This window comes from Haemaphysalis longicornis, unplaced genomic scaffold, assembly GCF_048455015.1.
Source record: "Haemaphysalis longicornis isolate Haplotype H1 unplaced genomic scaffold, Haemaphysalis longicornis Haplotype H1 scaffold_14, whole genome shotgun sequence".
NCBI lineage: Eukaryota > Metazoa > Arthropoda > Arachnida > Ixodida > Ixodidae > Haemaphysalis > Haemaphysalis longicornis.
In genome coordinates, this window is record NW_027526245.1 from 57,178,661 (window position 1) to 57,201,907 (window position 23,247).

The window sequence follows — 23,247 nt, forward strand, 5'->3', positions numbered from 1 at the left end:
GATGCACAGGCCAATCAGTATCTCCCGGTTACCTGATTGAATGTATAACACAAAATCCGGGCCTAAACCGCGGTGGGCAACGCCCCCCGGAACCCTCAAACGCTGGTCACTCTCTCCCACCAGAAAAACAAGGAAGATATCGAAAGTAAACCAAACAAATACGACTAACACTCAGACACCCGGGGAAACACGTGCACGCGCCCGGGGCAAGCTTCTACGCACGCGGCTTGCGTTTCCCGTTCCCACGCCTGCACTTTACGCGTATAACCCCTTGTCCAAAGCAGGACCACCACCACAAATGAGGGGTGACCCGTATCCGTTCCTCTTAACGAACGCAGCGAGCCCTCGAGGCTCCCCGCCATTGACAGGCGATCCTCGGCAGAAACCATATGGGACGCGCGGACCCCGCGGCGCCGCATTCCCAACGAAACTTCTTCGCACTTCCTTACTGTGCGCGCGGGCCAACAAAGACCAAACCACCGCACCCTGACTAAACGCGCGCGCAGGCGGCCCCCGAAGCAACCGCTACCATGTCCGCGGAACGCGAATCGAGCATCCGAGCCACGCTTTCCCACGCTCGTACTGTGCTTTGCAACACGCCGTTCAAAACAACGTCACAGCCCAGCTAAGGCTCAACACAATTCATCTCCACGCAGGCGGCATGATGCAAAGGCTGCCTGCTGTTGACAGGCTGGTTGCCATAAAGCCCTTCAGGCGCCCTTCAGGGAACCGCCGCTTCCCACGCGTTCGACTTTGCAGCGTGGCTGGCGCCTGCAACCCTTACACGCCCGTCACAAGATTCACGTAAGGGCCCACTGGACACTACGTGAATAACACAAACTAAAGGCAGGCGTGCAAAGCGACAACGAAAACACTCATGTACTGAAAACACGCTCACACGAGCATGCATGCACACAAACCCTTCGAATAAGGACCCTCCCAAAATAATAAGAGTTCCAAACGGAGAAAAAAATGTTCGGTGTAGCACCACGTTCGCTACGCAGTGTACAGTTCGCTGTGCTCCGCTAGCGAAACACACACACAGCCGGTGCCAGACCGCAACGTCTCGTATCGCTGTTTTCTTCAGCAGCACGACCACTCATTCTTGCGACACGAAGCTCTCTATTGCACAGTAGGGTTCCCCCGCCATGCACCCGCATGCGAACACTGCCGCTCCTTTAGGAATACAACACAGAAAAATGAACCCCCTTCCGTACTTGCATAGAGCTGCCCCTTGGCGCAACTGTACCTCGAGCTCAATCTGGCCACCGAAAAGACACACCTGACCAAAATACCCCCAAGCCACCCAAAATGAGCGCCTGACAACCGGTGTGTATTCAACCTGCGCCGGAGAAAACTCTCCGCGCTTGTGCATGAAGCTACCTCTGCCTCGACAATGCGAAACCTCGCGTGGAAGGCCCTTGCAAGCGAACAAACGCTTGCCTGCTCTTAAGGTGTCGGTCACTGCAAGAACACCTGAGCTCGCTTGCCCCTTCACGCGATCTTACCGCCGCGACACGATGCACAGTTTCGAGCGGCTTGTGCCCTTGCTCCGCCGAGCCCTGTACGCGCCTCTCGTCTGCTTGCTGGAGAACAATGCCCGAGGGGCATGTTAGCCATACCAGCGCGTCCTGCTCGACCCTGTCGCTCTGCTTCTCTCGCGGAACCGCGACAGCTGGCTCCTTCCGACACTCCGCGTCGTCGAAAACACCTCGCGGGCCGAGCGCTGCAACCCTTACAGTCCGCAAGGATGCGCACAATCAGAAACCCTGATTCTTGAAATGCTCTCATGACATGAAGGGTCATATTCAGAAGAATGTCATGTTTATGTTCTTTGTGAAAAAGTAACCTGCCGGGATAACGTACGCCGTTGAAAGACCACGAAGCACAAAACAAAAAAGGCTATTAACCACTTCGCTGGCACGTGCTGGCCCTTCGCACTGAGCATCGATAAGGCCAAAGATCCTGTTGACTTGTCGATCGTAGATAAGCTTCTGATGTATTGACATTTCATCCACGATGGGGCTGCAGTAGGCCTCGTTATCTGAACGGAAACCTTGCCTTTCCGTCGGCAGCCGTTCTCTGATGAGGCCTGTGACTCCAGTTTCGCCTCTGGACGATTTAACTAATCTTGAAGCGTGCTTCTGCAAGGTAACTTCAGAAGGTTTTTGGAGCGCACGTGGTCGTACCCTTTCCGAGAGCATGCTTTCTATAGCACGCACTCTATTGCCATGTTGTCGCTTATTGTTGTCTCTTGCCATGTTGGTCTGGCTTTGTCGAAACGATCCACTTGCTCTAGTAGAAACCTAGCGGTTTTGTCACCCCCTTCTGCGGCGTCCCGAATCTTCACAACTGCCTGTACAGCGCGATCCTCCTCGAACATCTTCACTTTTTCGCGGAATTCGTCGCAGCCTTCATGCACTTTTTGTAGTTTTTCGTTTAGTCGGTTTGCTTGCATTTGAAGGCGGCGGGCATTTACATTGTTATCATCGATAAAGCCTGCCAGATCGAACGGAGTCTGGCATTCTTTAGTACCAAAATTACGTTTACTGCGTGATTGCATGTCCGTCAGAGCATAAAGGATTTTGTGTGCTTCTGTCGGTGAGTGCGGTAGCATCAGTTGATCTCTTTCTTCATTCCCAGTTAGGGTTGTGGCGGCGCCCCAGCAGCTTGCGTCGTCTGCTGTGGCACCGCCTCAACCCCACCCGTGAACACCCCAGCACAAAGACTGTCCGTTTTGCCGACACTCCGTCTGAAGAGGGGGGGGGGGGGCTATGTGGCGGCGCCCCAGCAGCTTGCGTCGTCTGCTGCCGCAAACGGGCACGCTCCAGGAACGATGACGCTGGGGCTGAGCCACGAGTGGCGAGTGCTGACCACGCGCTTGCGGTGCGCGCTGGGCACGAGCGTGGAATAAAGCGGGGACCCCAGTTCGGGTCCACGGCGCTGTAGCGTGCAGACGTGTGTCTTCTCATCTCTCTGTCGCCGTCGCGACAGGGTCGTTTCGTTTTGTGCAACCATTGTGCTCACTTGCCCTTCATTGCTTGCTTGAGATGCCGACGCACGCGCCTTGAGCAGCGGCCGAAGAAGCGCCCTCCTCCTTTTCGGGCGTCCCGGCTGCATGTACGTTGGGTACGACGGGAATCTTGTCGGCACAGCTGTTGGTAGCAACAACTTGCGCTTCAATCCCACCTTGTACTCATACTCTTTGAAGTGCAGCGAGCAAACAATAAATCTGCAGCTTGGTTTCCATTGGCTGCTCTTGTCGATCCCTTGACGGAAGATGTTGTGCAGCCAGGCGTCTCGGAGTTGGTCTTTGGCTGGGACCTCGTAGTAGCCGGCGTCCAAGGTTTTCAATGAATTCGACTTGCAGCGCAGCACGCAGCAGTTCTTCGCCATTTCATAGCCATAAGCTCACTAGTACGCTATATTAAACGTGTAGTGCGGGTAATTCTGCGAAAGGAAAAGCTCAAAGCGCTCACGCGAGCTTCAACACTCCCGCCACTGCTGCTTTTTGCGGCCAAACCGGAGTCTGCGCCGATACGTGGCGCCGCACCGCGACTATAAGCGGCAACGGTAAACTTCGCTTCCCTGACCTCGCCCGTCGCCGACGCGCGATGCTGCAAGCCGCCTTAATCCTTCCAACCGTGTTGTCTGCCCGCATTATTACGGTTCCACCCTCCTGAAGTTAACATGCACAGATTATTAAAAATGGAAGCTGAGCTAATTCGGTGCTGTTCATAATGAAAAACGACGAGCAGCGTAAATGCTAGACAACACAGAATCACGCAAAAATACAGAAGTTCTCACTCGCAAGCAGTTTTTATTAAATCTATGCGGCCTATCAGACTTCATACGGGAAACTCGACCGGACATGCGAATTTAAAGCACGATTCAAACGAAACGCCGAAAGAAAAAAGCAAATCACGAACACATTAGCGATAGCACGCAAGTGTTTCTTTCACGCAAAGCAATCAGGTTCGCAGCGCATCTAAGCATTTTACGTCCCTGTGTAACGAGTAAATAACTAGTTTACTGACAAATGTGACCTTCTACTATTTATCGGCATTTGGGGACATTTGGTTCGGAGTAAAATTACCGGGCCTGAATTCAAACATTAGACAGCCCTGGGGCTGCTGAGCCTGTGTTTGGCAAGGTTAAAACACGGCCGTTTTAAAATTGTCCTTCAATTAGCATCGTGAATGGCAGCAGTAATGGATTTTTATTTTCTAGCACGAACGGACTGCAGTGTTTAAACCGTATAGCATTGTAACATGTTGTGCAGGCATATTCTCGAACATGGCGAGAACAGGGTTGCGGGAGCAGCCGCATCGCATTCGTCCTTTCAAACCGCTAACAAGATTTACCGCCATCAAACAGATTACATTCTTAGACATTGAAGACATATCTCAGCCGTAAATTGTGGTGTTATTTCCCAGATACGTGTATTACAACGCGATTGAACGACGTTTACAGGAACGACGATGGTCGACATTCCGTAGGCGCCCCAAAGAGAGGGCCGCGGGAGCCGTCACCGATGTCTGGCGCCCACACTAAAAGTAGCGGCGGCAACTGACAACGCCGCTGTCACGTGCCTGCCCAATGCCGGTGCGTGAATCGGCAGGCCCACACTGTGGGCAGGCCGGACCTAGTTCCCATCGAACGGCCGTGACAGGGTGACCGAAAACTAATGCAGAGGTGGACCTACACTGAGCCTGCACCTTTACAAAACGAGGAAGCAAGTGCAGAGGGCGCGCGCGGCACCGGCAAAATAAGAACTATCGAGCTGCACCCCTTCAACTGATGCAGCCAGTGTCGCCAAATCGAAGAGACCTTACCGGGAGATTTGATCAAAAGACGTGTTTTTGTCGCCATTAGCGTCGTGTGACAACGCGGAATTCCAACTCGGAAGTGGGCGTCGTCGTAGTGTCGACCTAGAGTGACCGCGCCTTAACGAGAAGCGTGGTACTAGAGTAAAAAAGTTAAATACAGACGAACACGATAGCTTGCAAGCGTGCTGCAGGAAGCACTAATTAACGAAAAGTTCCGCCGCGACCCGCTGAGACGCTTCGTTTCGCTGTAAGTGTGGGAAAAGAACTCATAGAAAAGGCGGCACTTGTTGATGCACATGGGAGAATCCATCCACTACTTTCGTTTATATTACGGGGTCGAAAAGCACGCAGAAAAGGGAGGGAAATAAATGACAAACGTTCTTTTACGAGCTTTTTGCTGCACGGGAAAAGTTATACTTTGCCCAGATGACGTTTACCGCCCAAATTAACGATTGCACTTGTTGTTTAAGTGTGATAAAAACGCAGTTCAGGACTCCTATAAGTGGCACATCATACTGGTGTCTAGCCTGCCGTACGTCAGACTTTGGGATGCTTTGGAGCCTGCAAGAAGAAGCTCTGCGGAATCTTTTTTTAGATTTGTATCTCACTTTGCAACATTCTGTATCACCTAATGGTCACCGCTGCTTGTTCACGCTGCGGGATGTAACTATAAAGTAAATATGAACGATTGATTGATTGATTGATTGATTGATTGATTGATTGATTGATTGATTGATTGATTGATTGATTGATTGATTGATTGATTGATTGATCGGTTGATTGATTCATTGATTGAATAAGTGAGTGGGTGAGTGAGTGAGTGAGTGGGTGAGTGAGTGAGTGAGTGGGTGAGTGAGTGAGTGAGTGAGTGAGTGAGTGAGTGAGTGAGTGAGTGAGTGAGTGAGTGAGTGAGTGAGTGAGTGGGAGGTTTAACGCACCGACGCTACACAGGCGATGAGGCACGCCTTAGTGGAGGGCTCCGGATTAATTGTAACGTTGTTGGCATGTTTAACGTGCACCGAAATGTCGAACACATGGGCGTTTTCGCGTTGTGCCTCCGTCAGAAAAGCGGTCACCGTAGCCGGGAATCGAACCCGCGTCCATAGACTCGAAATATGAAATATTTCTGTTTTTTCGTGCTGAACAAAAAAGTGGTGTTAATAACTTTTCGCCGCATATGAATGTATATCTGAATATATCTGAATACATCTCGTTTTATTAGTAACGCCATGTTGTTTTATTCGTTGGAGCGACAGCTACTCTCTGAAATCTACTGTAAACAGGTTCGAGAGTGGTGTGGTGTCACAGCAGATGATAGGCGACCGGAAAGAACAAGGGACAATTGGACTGAATACGGAAGAAGTCTATCGCATTTCTTAAGGAAGATGAAAGGTAACGGTAAGAGTGTAAGGACTGAAGAACGAGAGAAGTAATATAGTTCCGTAGCACGGGGGGGGGCTCAAGACTTAATTTTCGACGGCATTTGCACCGAGACAAACAGATATGCGGCCATGTTTTTTTGCTCCTATCAGGCTGTAACAAAAATGTTTGCCCTATTGAGCCCCTACCACATGTTAACGATTAAATACTCCTGACGATAAAAAGGTGTAGGCAGAGTAGTTCGTGCTAGGAGGTTTTATTAAACGTTAGCGATTTTCACTTGATTATGTGTGTAATTTTAAAAATCTCCTCCGCGCTTTTACTTCCTCATATAGTGAAATTCCGAAATTTGTTTTCGAATGTGTGTGGGGGTAATATTTGTAAGAAAATCCCAACTGGATATAGGAACAGCGTGAACATATGACCGCCATTCCAATCCGCGCAATAGCATCCGCATTTCGTGAAAAGCCCTATACGAATAGGTCCTTTTGGCGAAAATCCTGTAAACCAATTTTTAGAGACTTGCATGGGTTGCGGTTTGAGAAAAGCACTGAGGAATGAAAGGGGACGCGCGATATGAGGAATTATCGATACGGTTAAATAAATCATCTCATTGTTAGCAGCTGATGATCCAAAGCGCCGGCTAAAGCCATTCGCCCTAGAAGCGTCCTCGAACAACCCAGATAGTATCCGCTGGTTCAGAGTTGAGCAACGCGGTCTCTCGTTGTTCTGCCAGAATTATTCTGCGAGCATATATATTGACCTTCGGGTAAGCCTGAAAGCCAATCTGCGCTTGGTGCGTCCTTTTGATGGATCGATTGTAGGGTTTAACGCGCCGAGGCAACTCAGGCGATGAGGCGCGCCGTACGTGACGGCTCCGGATTAATTTTGACCACCCGGGAATCTTAACGTGCGCCGAAATCCTGTAGACACGGGCGTTTTTACTTTTCGCCTCCATTACATCAGAAAAGCGGCTACGCTACCGCGGCCTGTGGTATTTTTAAAACACTTCCCCAGATAGAAGCAGCTATACGATACACGGTTTGGATAAGAATTCATTTAAGTAGTCGTAATACGGTACACAACATGTAATTAAGGGACGGGTGAGCGGGGTAAAGCGGACGAACCCCAGACGGTAACGATTTCAAATGTCCCCGACTGCAGCGAATCCCTGCGCGACCGTCAGAGAATCGTCGGAGCGGATTAGTAAGTGTTGTGTTAGTAAAGATGCCTGCTCGAACGGATATGAATCTCCGTGTACTCCAAAGCTCCGTAGCTGCGTCGGCGAAGAAGATCGTAACGGCCCCTGATGGGCGAGATGTTACCGGCCCATTCGTTCCAGTGATGTGCAGTGACATGGTGACTGCGGCCGCGGTGCACATTTCTTCTCCCAAGACAGATGCCGCTAGCTTTAAAAAGCCAAGCGCTTGTGGCGTTCCCTAAGATGCGCCGTTTCCCATCCTGTATTGTTAATCCATGATCCTCGGGCAGCAGGGTGCGCCCACTCATTTTTTGGTCAGGCCAGAGAAGGAAGATGCCCATACCAGGTATATTTTGCCGGTCCGCGCGTCGCTGCGGAAGCCTGATAGAAAGACTCCCCCGCCTCCGGTGAAAATAGCCTTCCTGAACATTTTAAATTGACAGACCTGAAGTGACCCGCCACGTATTTGATTTTTGTCAACCCCGTCATTGCCAGGCCATGGCCGCTTTTTCTACCACCTCCGGTTGATTCGTCCGAAGCGAGCCAGAAGCGATGGAGCTTTACGGTAAATCGTCCACCGTGGGAGCCATGGCGCCGCGGATCTTGGCATCGGCTGCGTCCAGGTATATGCCGTTCTCTGATGTTTAGTTGTGTCTGTGCAGGGCACATAATAGTTTATCCCGGTTCTATCTTTTTGGGGTGCCAGTTTTTAAAATGCCAGCCATAAACCCCCGCCTCCCCCCCAAGCATGGCAGAAACGCACTGCCAAAATTTTAAACCTTTAGTGCCAGCAGATTGTGTGGGTGCTTATAACCCCGTTTGGCCTATTTACTGCGTCAATTGTGTAGTTTAAAAATCTCTGAACCGCCTTTAGCGGTGCCATGAGAAGAAAAAGCCAGCTTTAAACCAAAGTGTCAGTACAACGAATTTTCATGTACCAAGTGCCAAATACACTTTTTCAGCAATACCAAAAAGGGCCCAATATTTTACAAAAACCCAAATTCGCCTTATAAGCGTATTCTAGACTGAATGGGTAATGTTCTTTTCTCTGATTTGCATGAGTTACATATATGAGAAAAACAGTTTTAGCAATGCCTGCAAGCAAAGTCGAGTGGAATTTGTGAAAACGTAATTTTTCGGCATCAATTCCGCAGAGCTGTACTTTTAGAAATCCTGCCGAAGTGGGGCCACACGCACTGATTGAAATGAACTCCCTTAGTTTCCATACGCTATCTTCATAATTTTTGACTGGACGTTCACGAATCTGTTAATCAGTCAGTCCATCCGCTCTTCTATTTAGACGTGTGTGAAAAATCACGTTGTCCTTTCAAATCCTAGATGTACATGCGACCACTTAAACGTATGCGGTGAACACATGGGAAATATTTGAAACATTAGCGAGATTTTAAGGTACTGCTACGGACATGAACATACGTTGCTTCAAATTAGAATTTATTGATCCGTTTCGAAGAGTGCACTATGTGCATTGCTTGCAATCGGATAGAATATAAAAAACAACGAAAGGCATTGTTAACACAAGAAGTTCTTTATTTTGACTGTTTTAGTTGCCCAGGGGGTAATCTTTACAATAAAGAAAACACTTAACTTCACTTCAACGTTTATTGCACCATGTTTTAAAAACAGACATTGCGTTCCCTATGCTTGTTTATGCGTCAGCAGCAACATTACTAGGCGGGAGCCTCTTCATTTTTCATAAAACCAGATGCGGTCCGAGAAACTAAAAAGGGTCCTTGAAAAATAACGGTTGTTATGTTATATACATGTGGCCTCGGAATAATTAGCGCCGGAGCTTCGATTGAGATAATCCACTGTCGGATTGCGTGCTGCTCGAACTAGCACCATCGCTGCCGAACAACGATTCCTTGTTTTGAGAGTCACTGTTAGAATCCAGCGAACTGAGGAGACTGCTGGACTGTTTGGTCTGTGTGATTTCTGACAAAGATTCAGACTTTGTGGTACCCGTGGAACCTGCGCCTTCGACACTTGATTGGAATGAACTACCGGAAAGCCCACTGCTAACAGTTGGCACAGTGGTTCCTGATATGGTTTTTGTCGTCTTTGTTTGGGAGACTACCACACTTGATGATGGAGCACCTTGCGTAACCGACCCATATAGTGGCTGGCGACTTAGGACTACACTGCCATCGGGAGCCTTCACGACGTATTGAGAACTTGCGGCTGAGATAGTGCCTCCAGGAAGACCGGATCCGAATGTAGTGAAGCCAAAATGGCCTGGCTGGCTGCCCAACTGCAGGCCATTGGTCACGGTTTCCCTAGCCCGCGCAACAACGCTGCCTAGATGACTAGACTGAAAGCCGCCAAAGCCAGGCGCTACATATGACACGCCGGGGTGATGGCGCCATACCCTGAGCTGCCAGCGCGTTCCCGGAGCTTCATGCCCCTCTACCACATAGTGCGGGTGTCCTCCGTATAAGGAGGTTCCAAGATAGTAAGGGTGCGTTGCATATTGTGACATGTAGGCTGTACTTGTCGGCACAGTGGCGTAGCCTGAGTATACCCCTGTTCCACTCGTCATTGTTGCAGCGGACTGGCCCTGGGTACTGCCATACACATTACCCGTCGGGACAACATATTGCTGATTCAACAACGTTGATTGGTCTGATACCCTGCTCCCTCCATTAGGGAAATAAGTCTGAGGGACGAACTGGGGATAAGGCTGGGCGAAGGGCTGGCCGCTGGTAGCTGTAGAAATGCCATTAAAACCGAGCATCGCCGTTGTCTGTGGCTGTTGGGTAAGCTGCCTTGTGACTTCTAGTGTGGAAGCTTGCGCCGGAAAAACTGGCATTGGTGCTGGCGCGGCTCCTGCACTCATTTGGTATGCCGTTGAATATGCATTCGCTTGTGTTACCCCGTGAGGCCTTGCTTCAGTATGCGTAGCGCTTTGAACTGATACGAGTTTCGAGAGGTGTCGCGGCTGGGTTCCGTGCGTTGAGACTGGGCCATGACCCGAATTGAGCAATGCCTTCGTGATTTCTTTTCTTAGTTCCGATGTTCTCTCAGTAGTGGGCGCACGTTTTGAAAGTTCAAGAAGGGCTTCAATCATTTCTTCTTTCTTGGAGCTATCATATAAACCACGTGACCGTGATGGGTGGCGGCGGTGTTTCTCTCTTTGCAGAATCTCAGCCAATGGGCTGTATTCTTTGTTCGATTCTGGTCTCCGCAGGTTTTCAAGCAGTTCTACGACCTCCTCGCGTAGCTCACTGGGACCATTTGGGCGAGATTCAAGTGGTTCCAGCGACCGAGGAACATGTTTCCTGCTGCGCTCCAGAAGCATAGAAATGACATCTTGATCTTTGTTGTACCCCAAGTTCCTATGTCTTCTGTTAAACACAATATCTTGCACAATCCTGTTGTACACGCGCGAGTTAGGCCGAACTCCAAGGTGCCTGAGTAGGACTATAACGGTACGGTAGTCTCCGCGCCGCAAGGCTTTATTAATGCGGTGCACGAGTGAACTACGGCGGCTTGTAGGTTTCAGCAAATACCGCAATTTAGCTTCTCCGAGCACTCGAGCAAACTTCTCACTCGCAGGCACGGGCGATTCATCTAATGAATGCCTAGGTCGGCTTGCTGTTATGATAGATTCGAGGAGGGATTTTATATTCTTCGATCCCCCCAACAAGGGTTCAGGGTTCTCGGAAACAGGCGTTTCACCAGATGGCACACTATTTTCGTCATCAGAGAACATGTATTGCGCACCAATTGAGCTCCTTGAAATGTCTGAAGACTCTAACGAAGGGTTTTGCATAAGACGTCCAAGATGCGACTGTGGGACGATATAGAAAGGCCACGGGTTTCCAGGAAGCTGACTCCTTACAGTAGGCGCCCACGGGGAATTGTATGGTGTATTGAAAAGGGCGCCATTGATGCTGCTAAGGTATCCGGCATAGGGTGAGCTTAGGGGATTGTTTCCTGACCTAGAGATACTCGAAAGGATAAGTTTCTGAAGAAGAGCAGAAGCCAAGGGGGAAGATTCCCCACCAGTCAAGAGGCTTGTTAAGGGGCTTGAATTATCTTGGTTTGATGTGCTACTAGTAGATAACATACTTCTCAGCTTTGTTAGACTATTTACGCCTTCCGTAAACCCTCGAATTTTCTCCAATATCTTACTAGACAATAAGTTCCCATAGATATCGCTACCAACAGGATGAACTGGTACTCGGTTCAAAATATCTTGTACTGGTCCAGGCAAGGCTGGAAGGTTTGGATATTGAAGGCGAAGCTTATAAAACAAAACTTCCGGATCAAGTACCTGAACGTACGGGGGATACACACCAACTCTGCGCGCAAGAACCCACTTCCACTGATGCCGCAATCCAGCCGTATAACCTGGCACCTCAACTTCAAGCCCCCTGAGTGTTGCGGTGTTCGATGTTTCCATGGAAGCGGCTGTCGATGGAACAACAGTCTGTTTTGTAACCGTAACAACTGGCAAAGATGGGCGCACGCTCTTTGTTACAGCCACAGTAGATACCGTTTTTGTGGCTGTTGTTGTTCCAGGGGCATTCTGTCCACCTGAAATTCGCTTTTGTTGAACAGTGCGCACGATGGTGGTAATGGGATTGCGTGTAGCACTCTTGGTGGTTTGAAGTGTAATGACGCGGGATGTTTTTCGGCCGATGCTTGGATTTCCACCGAGCATAAAACCATTTGTTCCTCCCATAGAACCGCGGTTGAAGCTAACTTTCACGGTCTTCGTTGAAAAGAGACCGCTGCCACCATTCATCATGTGACCAACTCTAACAGTGGGATGTTGTTTAATTAAAATTCTTCTCACTGTCTTAGTTGGTCCCTTAGTAATGATCAGTCTTCGCACAGTGCGGGTTGTGACTGTTTGTCCATTGGGTCCGCGGTGAATGAGAATTTTTACGTTAGCATTCCTAACTCCCCCTGACATATGAGAGGGTACAGCGTTACCGGAATAGAAACCTGTCGTCGCACCGCTACTGGAACTAGTGCCCTTGAACGCGAATGGTTCGACCTCAGGGCTAGGCGCGATTGGCATGCTGTTCTTCGTGTCTGCCCCTGATTGCACAGTAGAAAATGATGACATGAAATTTCCTTTAAGCCCTTCCTCGGCTGCTGATTTCCTTCCTTCCTGGCTCACACTTGTCTTGACGCTTTTAGTCGCGCTCACGCCTTTAGTGGTAATGGTGGATTCTCCGTTCGACTCTACGGTCTTGGTAACGGTCGCTGAAAAGAAAACGTTGTTTTGATTAGAACAAAATAGCGCATGCTAGTATTTTTTAAACTTTTGTAAATTGCATATTAAGCAATTTATGTTTCACTATTTAGTTATGGGTGTTTGCGTTTCAGTATGGACTAGTCAAAATAGAAATGTTTGCAAAACGCCTATATTTTCCTTACGTCGCGCTTTTCGTTTTACCTAATGGGATATCAAAATCACTGACTGTTCTTCGGCAGCTCAACTAAAATGTCCGTAAAGGTTCGTTCTATCGACGGACCACATATACACGGATTACAGAGCAGCGGCTGGAGTGGCGCCGTGTTGGTTGGTGTGACGCCACTCGCCATTTCTTGCTTTCTAGAACGCGTCTCTCGCCATGGCCTTCCATGTGGCCGGGTCGCATAGTTACTCACCGGGGCGCTTTATGGCTGAATTGTGCAATTATTTTGAACTGTCCCTTGGCCCGCGCCCATCTCGGATGACTAGATATTGCGTGTCAACCTTCAGGGACTACTTACTTCCGAAAAATGGCCCATAAAACTTGCCCCGTCGCCTAAGCTCTTGTTCAGGCGTTTCATTGCTGTTTTGCGGCATTTTTTTACTATTTCTACGTACACTGCCACCATATGTATTACGGGTCGGCACACTGCCGCCCACGAGGAAGTATTATGCACCCCCATTACGATGTCAACTTCCCCTCTTTGTTCCTTTCCATCTGAATGCTGCCATGGCAATTTTGACCTGAAGTGGGGTTAGACAGGAACAAAGCAAGACCGATTTCAGTTCGCATCCCTACCCCGCCCCCCCCCCCCCGTGAGCACACTTAGCGAGATGACATCTTAAATTACTTTCTTAGCCCCGCTCCGAAAACAAAACTGCCTCCGCCTCACGTCCACCGCTCCAACCCCTGGTGCCCCGATTTGGCGCACGGCTCTTGCCGAGTGGGCTTCATGCAATTCAGCAGTCTACACCGAAAGGTTTCCGACCCCTTATGTAAATTAAAGGGACCCTGCAACACCTTTTACAACTTTTTTTTAAATCCTAAATGCTTGCAGAACGTAGTCCCCCCACACACCCAGTACTTAGATTAGGGGTCGCAAAGTACATCAGCTAAAAATTACTGCTCTATACCCCTCGATAACGTGGAGACTCGCTTGAAAGATTTTTAGATGCGGAGCACCATATAGTCTGGGCATGTCCCAGGTCGGCGTCCGCACTCACACTGCGCATGCGCACCTCTCCTCCTTCCCTCTCTCCCACAGCTGCGCGATACTCCCACCACTTCTTCTCTCGTACCAGCTGCGTGCACTTCGCTTTCGCTTCTCCCGCGTTCTCGCTTCTGCTGTCGCGGCGCATGCTAGGCGCTTGCGCATCTCTCCTCCTCTCGTCTCCTCTCCTTCAAACTCGAATGTAAATGGGGTAGCACGCTGTGCGCGTTCTGTTCAGCGCTTGCTGCGGTTGACTCCACTTCACTCCGTTCTTCCGATGAAGTGTGATGGAAGCAACAGTCCCGTAAGTTAGTGGGTCCCCCAAATTCGACTACAAACACAACAGAAACACAACGGAACTCCGAAATGCTCCGCATCTACTCAGCGTTCCCTTCGGGAAGATGGGGCAAATTTTTTTCCCCCTCTTTCCCGGTCTTGACTTTCTTCGACGGCTCGAATTATGCCGATAAGGGCAAGTACCCGCTGTCGGCCGGTTTTCCTCCTGTTGCAGCAATGAACGCTTTTAGATGCGACGCCTCTCTTTGACTCGCCTTGTCCCTCCATCCATCCGTAGTCCGCATGCCTCTCCCCCATTCTCCTCGCCACTCCAGCTGCGCGGTAACGCCGCTCTCACCGCAGCGCCATCTTGCGTTAGTGCTCGCTCCCCTCGCCATGCCAGCTGTGCGTCAGCGCGCGTTAGCGCTCGGTTAACACGTGCGCATGCGCTACAGTCTTTCACTCCCGTCACCGTTAACGCGCGGTACATATAAACGCGATAACTGCGCCGCTCCGCCCAGTCGCTCAACCGCCGCCGCTCCGATGACATCCGATGACCACCGATGACTTGAATGGACTAACAGGTCGGCTACCGCGATGGTCGGCGCAACCGTAGCACCGCCCAGATGCGTCGCATCACCCCATGGTTTCCCCGCGCGGAAAGATGTGGTCAATTTTTTGATAGCAACTTAAAATACCTAAAAAACAAAGCAGAAATGGAAGGCGTATCTCGTGCGACAAGCAAATAACGCAGTGCCGCTCCGTGTGGGCGATAACTATACCTTCCGCAGTGGATCCAGGCGCAAAGGAAAGAGTAAAAGCGCTTATCGAATGTGTTGAAGGTTCCCGTTGAACAACTTTCAGCCGCTGGTTGCCCCACGTTTATCTCATGAGCATTTACAGAATCGTTCGCATACGGAATAATCACTGAGTTGGAAATATCGTCCAAGTTGCAGCTTCCGGCGCAAGGCAATTGCCGCTACGGCGTAGCTCTGGTTTCGCCAACGTGCATAATGCAGGCCGGCAGTGCGACGAAATTATGCTTACCCAAGCCAGGTTTCTGCGCTCGTCACGAGTACCAAGGCTAGTAACAAAAGGTTGATGTGGGCGAGTTGGTACATTATGCTAAAACAATCATTCGGCGCTAAAACAGGAACTACGAAGAAACATGTGATACACTACACACTGCCGATTGATGGCACTGAGTTGTGTATTATGTGTTTCGTCTTAGTCCCTGTTTTAGCACCGAGTGATTGTTTTACCAAGGATAGGTTAGTGATTGCGTCTAGTGGCGCCACTCCGGGCACGCCGGAGGTGCGATGACAGGCGTTTGGTGCTATTTTTATAACGCAAGTTTAGAGGCTCTGCTCCGGGGCAACACTGATATGCGCTAGCGAAAACAAGAAAAACAATGTGGGATTCACCGAAGAGATCGGCTTAAACAGACTGGATGAGTCGTTTCATCGCGACAATACGCATGCAACGCGTAAACACAACAGGAGCCATGCATTAGAACATGCGTGCCGAGGCAGTTTGGCTTGCACTACACTACACTTGCTGGAAGCCTGCCGTTACGTTCTGAAAAAGTCACAGTTCCCTTGGAATAAAATTCCTTCTTTGGCGAATGGCGATCCAGCGTAGCTTGTTCTTTGTGTCGCTCTCACAGTGCGGAAAGTGGTGCATTGCGTAAGGCCGCACACACGGACACTCTTTGTAAAGTTGCGGCCAGCGAGACTCGCATGGGTATTCACCCAAAACTTTGAGCCCTATCACAGTTGCTACATTCGACTGCGGAGCAAGTTTGCCCCCATGATTTCCACATTTTCTAACTGCGCACTTCGCTGACAACCATGCTAGCCTACGGCGGAAAACTAGGCCGCTGTGCGGCGATAGGGGCGCCTGTTTAATGAAGGTCAGGCCAACTGTCCGCCGCAAATTGTAATAGTACTCAAATTCACTGAAATGGTTCTACAACAAGCGGCATTACCTTGAAATACGCCCCTCAACTTTGCATACCTTCCCAAACCTGCAAACTGTGGATGCCATTTTCAATTGTACATGGTCCCTAAACTCTGTGCAAACAGGTCTTCTTCGAAGCCAAAAAAATATAAAATTATATTACATTCGTCAAGCTTTTGACGCTGCGCAAATTATTGAACCCCTAAACATTCGCAGTGGGGTTTTCAGTGTGGGGATGCATATTTCAGAGGATAAAAATTTCTTCATTACCTCCTTTAGCAGTGACACTAGTGACGTCACGCTTCCTAATTCGAAGGGGTACTTTCGAAGTCGGTTGCACCTGCTGGGACCACTGATCCTCCTCCTCGTACCGCGTGAGGCACTGTCCGTTCCAGCACACTCCTTGATTGCCATGAATCTGCGTCGTGATGTTGTTGATAACGTACACGTTCAAACAATTCCAATTTTGGTTTCAAATAATAATTGCGACGAATAAATTCATAATAGAAAACTCCAGCCGAGTATTTTATTAATTGCAGACAAAAAAGAACTATAACACAGTATGTTTCTACACGGAAGCTGACTTGGTTCACATGTAGTAACCAATTTACACTCAGACCTGTTCCCCTTGTGATGGCGATAATTTTACGAGTGGGCGCCGCAAATGCGTTTCTTATGATATAGTGCGGTGATTTTTTATGTTAAAATAATACACCTAGGGTTTCCAGTAATTCTCGGTGTAAAAAAGGTGCTTCAAAACAATTTGTTAAAGCGTCGCTCTTTAAAGCTAGCTCGCGCTTCCCTTTATTCTGGATCCCACCAGAAGCGATTCTTCTGTATAGCAAACCTCAAAAAGCAATATACTGTTCACGTCAAAACCTCTGGAGTGATTATTTGTTTCTTAGCCGACATAGCGGACAGAGGACCTTCGACAGTGTCTGCATATTTGATGGTCAGGAAAGAAAACAGGGCCTAAATTTTCCCGATAAATCCAAAAATGAGACGAAGGATTTCATTGTTCTACAAATCATGGCATAACTAATAAAACAATAATGATTTTCCATTCATTGCCGTTTTCCTACGAAAAAAAAAACACTGCTTTTTTTAAACGTATTGTAAACGTAGTCTGTATGTGTATTTCAATATTCCCACCCTATTTTTTTGTTTATTTAAAAGAAATTCTTAAATATAGGTTTCCAAATATTTGAGTACGTCTACAGCCAAGCCTCGGTAAATTAAGTTTCTTTTACCAATTTGTTTGCTGTCATGATGCCTGAAGTTGCGATTGTTTTTCGTACCAGAGAATCTATGTGCTCACGAATTTTATTTTTCGAGATGAAGTTTTATTCGGCCTTAACAGCTTCAAACTATTAAATCCCAATTTTTCTTTCCGAATCTGCTTCTGTTTCTATTTAGTTTGACCTATTAGCTGGCAATAAGACGCAAGCGACAACAAGAGCAATGAATAAGGTGAAGTTGCAAGGGGTCAATTTTGAGCTTTTTCAGCCAAGCTCCAGTAGACGCGGTGGCGTCTACTTGTGCTTTGGGAAAGTCACCTGTGGATTTATTAAAGCACTTTTAAGATGCAACAGTCCCTCTTTCAATATGTTTTTGATTATGTACATCAAGGCTTCTCTGTTATGTGGCCTGAACCCCGTCAGAAGGCATGGCCTTAACTTTGGAAACACGTTACTGTTCTGCTAAAACGCAGTTGGATTGGGAAAACTTCATTGGGGCCTGCAAAGAAAGTCCTTTTGCTAGGTCTTTGTGACAATTGGCCTGAGTCGTCACCGCAGATGTAGCTAACCCTGCTAGAGGAAAAGACGCTTAAGTTTGTGCAAAAGGCTTCAAGGACAAACTGACCGTTTTAATTATCCTCGCTTGCGGCTTTTTCGGTTTAATGATAACGTAATAGGCGTTTTGTCTATAGATAAAGATCATCGCTTTAAATTTTTATAATGTATATTTTATTGCCCGATTTCGCTTTCTCCGCAGCTCAACTACAAATTGAATTCAAAATAGAAATAGCCATGCTCCTACACTAATTTCTTTAGGTTTTATTTGGACAGCCAGAATATATCTCTCTGGAAGTGTTCGGAGCGTTTATTGCGAATGAACATAACAGGGGGCATTATTGGCCCCTTCGACTAACTCTTACATTGTTGTTTCGACAGTTGCGGTCCTGGCTGTGTGTAGGCGAGTGTATTTTGATTACTTTTGTATGGAGAGTCATCAAGCAAATTTTTTTTATGGACATCTTTCGAAGAATTAACTTTCGCACAAAGTTTAAGTAATAAGTACTCGGGACATTCAAGCGCGTATTCGCGATTTCTTTTTGTGAAAGGGCAGAAGGTCGTTGAAACCACGAGAAATTTCTGATGGCCTTCTTCTCATAAATTATATTTGCTACATAAAGGTAAAATTCAAAAACTCACAGAGGTAACGCCTGCCTATGAAATCTAAGAAAAGTTTCCAGCGGAAAATTTCCTTAAATAAAGTTTCAGGCTTGGGAAGTTCACAAGATACGGGTACTGCTCTTACCTGACAGTATGTTCCATCATTCTCCCATCCGATTCGGTATTGTGGGTGGTAGCCAACGTGCTGGACGCAGATGTACCGGCACGGCATTGCCGCAGCAGTCTATGCCAAAAAAAAGTGTTGCTTAGTTTTTTACCGCTCTCTATTATAATATTCTGCACAATTGAAATGCAGGGACAAATATCTAAGTAGACTGCGAAGCGTTATAAGAAATGAAAAAGGATACCTGACAGGTTTCCCGAATTGTCGGGGAGACTTGCGAATTTTGATGGTTTTGTATGATTGTACGGCGCAATAAGAAATCTCCCTAAGGCGCGCATGTGTTTGGGAAAACTCACTCCCAGTCTGAACATCTTGCGGGAGCGCTACCTCGTGAATACAATTCAATTCTACACTAATTTATGTTGTTATAAATGAAGAGCTAAAACGTGCAGTCGGCCATGCGCGCAAGTTGAAGCGGACAGTACCACATAAATGCTGAATGCCAGAGGCGGATCAGCACAGTCAAGAAAAATTGTTTTCACTTCCGAGCATTCCTCTCTGACACGTCTCTTAGCCGCATTATTTTGGCCAAGGGTCGCAGGTGCGAGCACTGCTGCGTTCCACAGTATTCCAAGGACTTCCTGAAAAGGGCGGCGTACGGGAACGCAAAGATTTAGCAACTGAACAGTGGTGTAGCCTCTTAGTACCTCGAAGAGACCATTCGGTTTGTGCTTTGTTGTAGCTAAATTAAAAAGGCTTGTAAATAATTGCGTTATATTGCTACTCATTTTTATATCCCCCCTCCGCAAGTAAGATCTCCCTAGTGCCACCCCGGCGAAACTGGAAGGTATGGAAAAGAGGTTAAGCAGACCTGTTTGGAATTAGGTTCGACGTTCGTAATTTAAACTGAACCCATCATTTTACGTACCTGCAGTAGAAATCCACCTATGAGTACATCGGTAAAATGCGAACTTTAACGAATTATATTGTTCTTTTTTGTAGGATGGAAATACAGCTGTTCAGAGCAGTTCTGGCAAAATGCAAAGTGTGTATCTATGAATTTCCGCAAAGCAGGTTTTGTTTGTAGGGCGCGATTTTCTTTTACCATTCAAAGCATTTTAACACCTAGGTGGATAGCTGCGGCAGCGATATGTTTTTACGTCAGCATTATGTCCAAGTGACTCTGCATGTATTCGCGCTCGAGGGCGCTGCGGCTATATTACGCATAAAACGCTAAATTCGAAAAATAACAGCCCCGGAATATTTATCTGATATTTTTTTAGGGCCAACGTCTGCCATGTTATTATGGTTACGAGAGGAAAAAGAAGCTGTATGTGGGCGCTGCTTCCATGAGCGCTCTAAAAGCGGCCTTGTCAATATTGTAAATACATCGTTCTCATCAAACACGGTTGGTCTCTCGTCCTGCCGTCACGTAACAATATATAAAAGCCTTGCTGTACAGCCTCAAAACTAAAGTGATAGTTTTACATGGACAGCAAAAGCACAGTTACTAATACAAACTGACAAAACTTATATATACACGTCTGTATAACGTATGAATATACCAATTGAACTACACTACGCACGGGGTTCGTTCATACGCCCAAGAAGTAAGCAAATTGTCCATTTTAAACTAAACGAAATGGGAAAACCCAATGTATTTACACTTGGTTCATAATAACAGCTCACGGGGCGTCTTTTGTAATATTAAAAATATCGTATATTACGCCCGTTACATCAAAGCCACGTCGAAGGGAGCAAACATCTCGTCAAACGTTTCCCGCCGCAGAACACGAATGCATGTATGGTCGAAGCGGTGAACAACACAATCGAGCAATACGTACAGTCATTATAGACCAAAAATGTTCTAAAAGGCGGTACCCAAATAAAGTCACAATAACACAATGTCTTTTTTTGTACAGCGTGCTTTGTCGTGTAGAAAAACATGCGATTGTGTAAAAAATTATAATCCGTCCCGTGATAATTGGATTCATTGGGTAACATGTTTTCTTTAGCAGAACAGACGTACAGGGACAATGCAGACAGCAATACTGGGCCTGGCGCCGTTTTCTCCGCATGAAAAAGCTGCCGCACAAAACAGGCTGACTACACCCTGCAGCTCATAGGCTCGTGGTTCTCATATCACTCATAGACAAACCTTCACCCGGCGTGCGCTGCACAAGCAACACAACGCCGTCCTTCAACCAAAGCAGTGCAGCCATGGTTTCGCATTCACTGTGTTTAGGTCGGGATCGTTTCCGAGCGCACAGGACTGCCCAAAAGTGTGAATTTCGAAAACACAATACATCCTCGCCCTTCGATATTTCTCAAGCAACCTAAATCCGGTTGCGGGGTCTAAAGCCGCAAGCATTATAACTTCCCCTCACCATCTTCTCATACCCCTTCACTGCATCACCGTCTTTTCGTCTTCTTTTCCACTTTCGTGTCTTCGTCTTTTGGGGCCATAACTTCGACACGAAGTCTAGGGAGACTTCAGGCCGCAGCTTCCTCACAATCAGAGTACTTCATGGCGGGCATGCAGTTTACATATTCACCTACCCTTGCCGCAACGTTCACGTGCCGCGAAATAGCAAGTCAGCACTGCACGCATTTGCAAACTACTCTTGTTCCGCAAGTGGTAGAATGCTGATGTATCGTGGTAGTGACGTAGTCGTCTCTGGAGACACAAATTGTACCTCCATTTAAACCAGGATGTATCAAATTGTCATTTAGAATAATCGATTCCCTTAATTAACCGTTATTCCACGCACTACGTTAGCACAATTTTGTCGTTTTGAGGGCGTTTTTTTTACTCTTCAAAGCGGCGGACTCTTTTTATGCCTGACAAAAATAACTCCGGTTTTTGTACAGTGGGCTGTTTGCGCCTTTCGTTTAAAAAAAGTTCCAGGAAGACTACGGAAATTGTGGACTTCTATAACGACGGAGCCGTCGAAAACGTAATGTTTTTTAGTACTCCGCGTTCATTACTTACGGAGCCTCGGACACACAGTTTCCATGCATGCAGTTTCCGTCTGTCTGTCATCTTTTCTTGAGCTGTGACCAAACAACAAAATTTGCCTGACTCCAACTCAGCACTCATAGGACAATGTAATTGTGGGCGCAATATCCAGTGCGCAGCGGAGTGTTATTTATAAAAGGTTGAAGAGGGCTTCACTCTTTGCCTTGTACCTCCGAAATAGATTATGAGTTCACCCGGCCTACGAAATTGTTGATTGATTGTGGAGTTTAACGCGCCAACGCTTCACAGACAATAAGGCGGCCGTATTGGGGGGTAACCGCATTAATGTTGTCCGTCTGGGAATGTTTAACGTGAGCGAAAATCTTCAACACGCGTGTGTTTTTGCTTTTCGTCGCCATCAGAAAAGAGGCCGTCACGGCAGGGAATCGAATATGCGTCCTCGTGCTCAGGGCCTGCCAAATTGTGCTTCTACATATTTCTGAAAATTGTCACAAGTAGCAATCTTGTATTTTGAATGTTCTTCGACCAGCGAGGAGTGATATCTTTCTATGCTAAGGCAATGTCTGCGAAACTTCAGAACGGCAAAGGCTTGTTTTATGCAAAACTTAGAAGTTTTAGAATGTATTATCACATGCTTACAACGGTGTTTTAGTTCTGAATTCGCACATAGGATATCAGGCGCCCAATAAAGAGCAACAAAATCGCTTTGTTCACGGAAAGTTACCTGACAGTTGGAGACGCTCTCTTGATGAGCTTTTTTCTTCTCATCTCTATCGCCCTAATAGCCCCTAGCAAGCCGCTAGAAGACTAACCCAGGACCTACTACCCAAGAATATTCTTTGTGAGGTTGAAGCACCATTAATGTCGAAGGTGGACAGGAGGCGACATTATTGGAAAGCTTCAGTTTACGTTCGACCACCCACGCATACCTACCGAGCGCCGAAATTACCGCAGGAGTATGTTTTCATTTTGCGGTCGCCCTGGCGGAGGTAAAAACAAAGTCGTTAGGCGCAATCGTCTAACGCGTAAACCAGTCAGCTACCATGAAGGATTCCTCGAATGAACAACCGTTTACCAGTAACCCGCAGTTGCTTTTCAGGGGAAATGAAACTGATAGGAAGGTAATACTACAAGCATACAGAAGTCGTCTTCAGAATGACTGAAAGGCGTTGCAAAGATGTTCTAGCAGTGTACTACTGAAGATACAGCACCCGATGCCTTATTAGTTCTTCAGAAGGAAAACGAGTGGTAATATTTTTGCGGGCCATAAGACTTTACACATAATAAATTGAGAAAGTGAAAATCGTAGACCTATACGGTTAGTATTGAAAAGTCATCCCCCCATTGAAACAGCCGCATGTAGCTAGAAATTTACTTGCTGACTTCACGAGGAAGACCATGTTGTCAGAAGGGACACTTAACTGTCCTTACGAAATATTCAATATTGGCAGCGGATTGTTCAAAAGGGAAATACATAAGTTGCAAAATTCTTCTGTCTGACATCTGTCTGTCTGACATCTTCAAAACAAACATTATATTAGAAAAGAGAAATATATGTGATGTAAATAAATGGCTGCCGATTACGATACCCCCTAATGCGATATTTGGGCGCAGCTGTGTAGCTGTTTTGACTGTACAAAGTATGTTGAGGCAAACAATTTCCG

General features: G+C 47.4%; 1 protein-coding gene across 1 annotated transcript in view; it reads right to left on the minus strand.

Moving 5' to 3' along the window:
* Positions 1 to 23,247, minus strand: part of LOC144164920 (uncharacterized) — a 68,731-nt gene that overhangs the window by 39,086 nt on the left and 6,398 nt on the right. The window contains exons 3-4 of the mRNA XM_077695148.1: positions 18,625 to 18,723; positions 16,423 to 16,501 (exon numbers count right to left, since the gene is read on the minus strand). Coding sequence (XP_077551274.1) covers positions 16,423 to 16,501; positions 18,625 to 18,723 — 178 coding nt within the window. The remainder of the gene's footprint in view (positions 1 to 16,422; positions 16,502 to 18,624; positions 18,724 to 23,247) is intronic.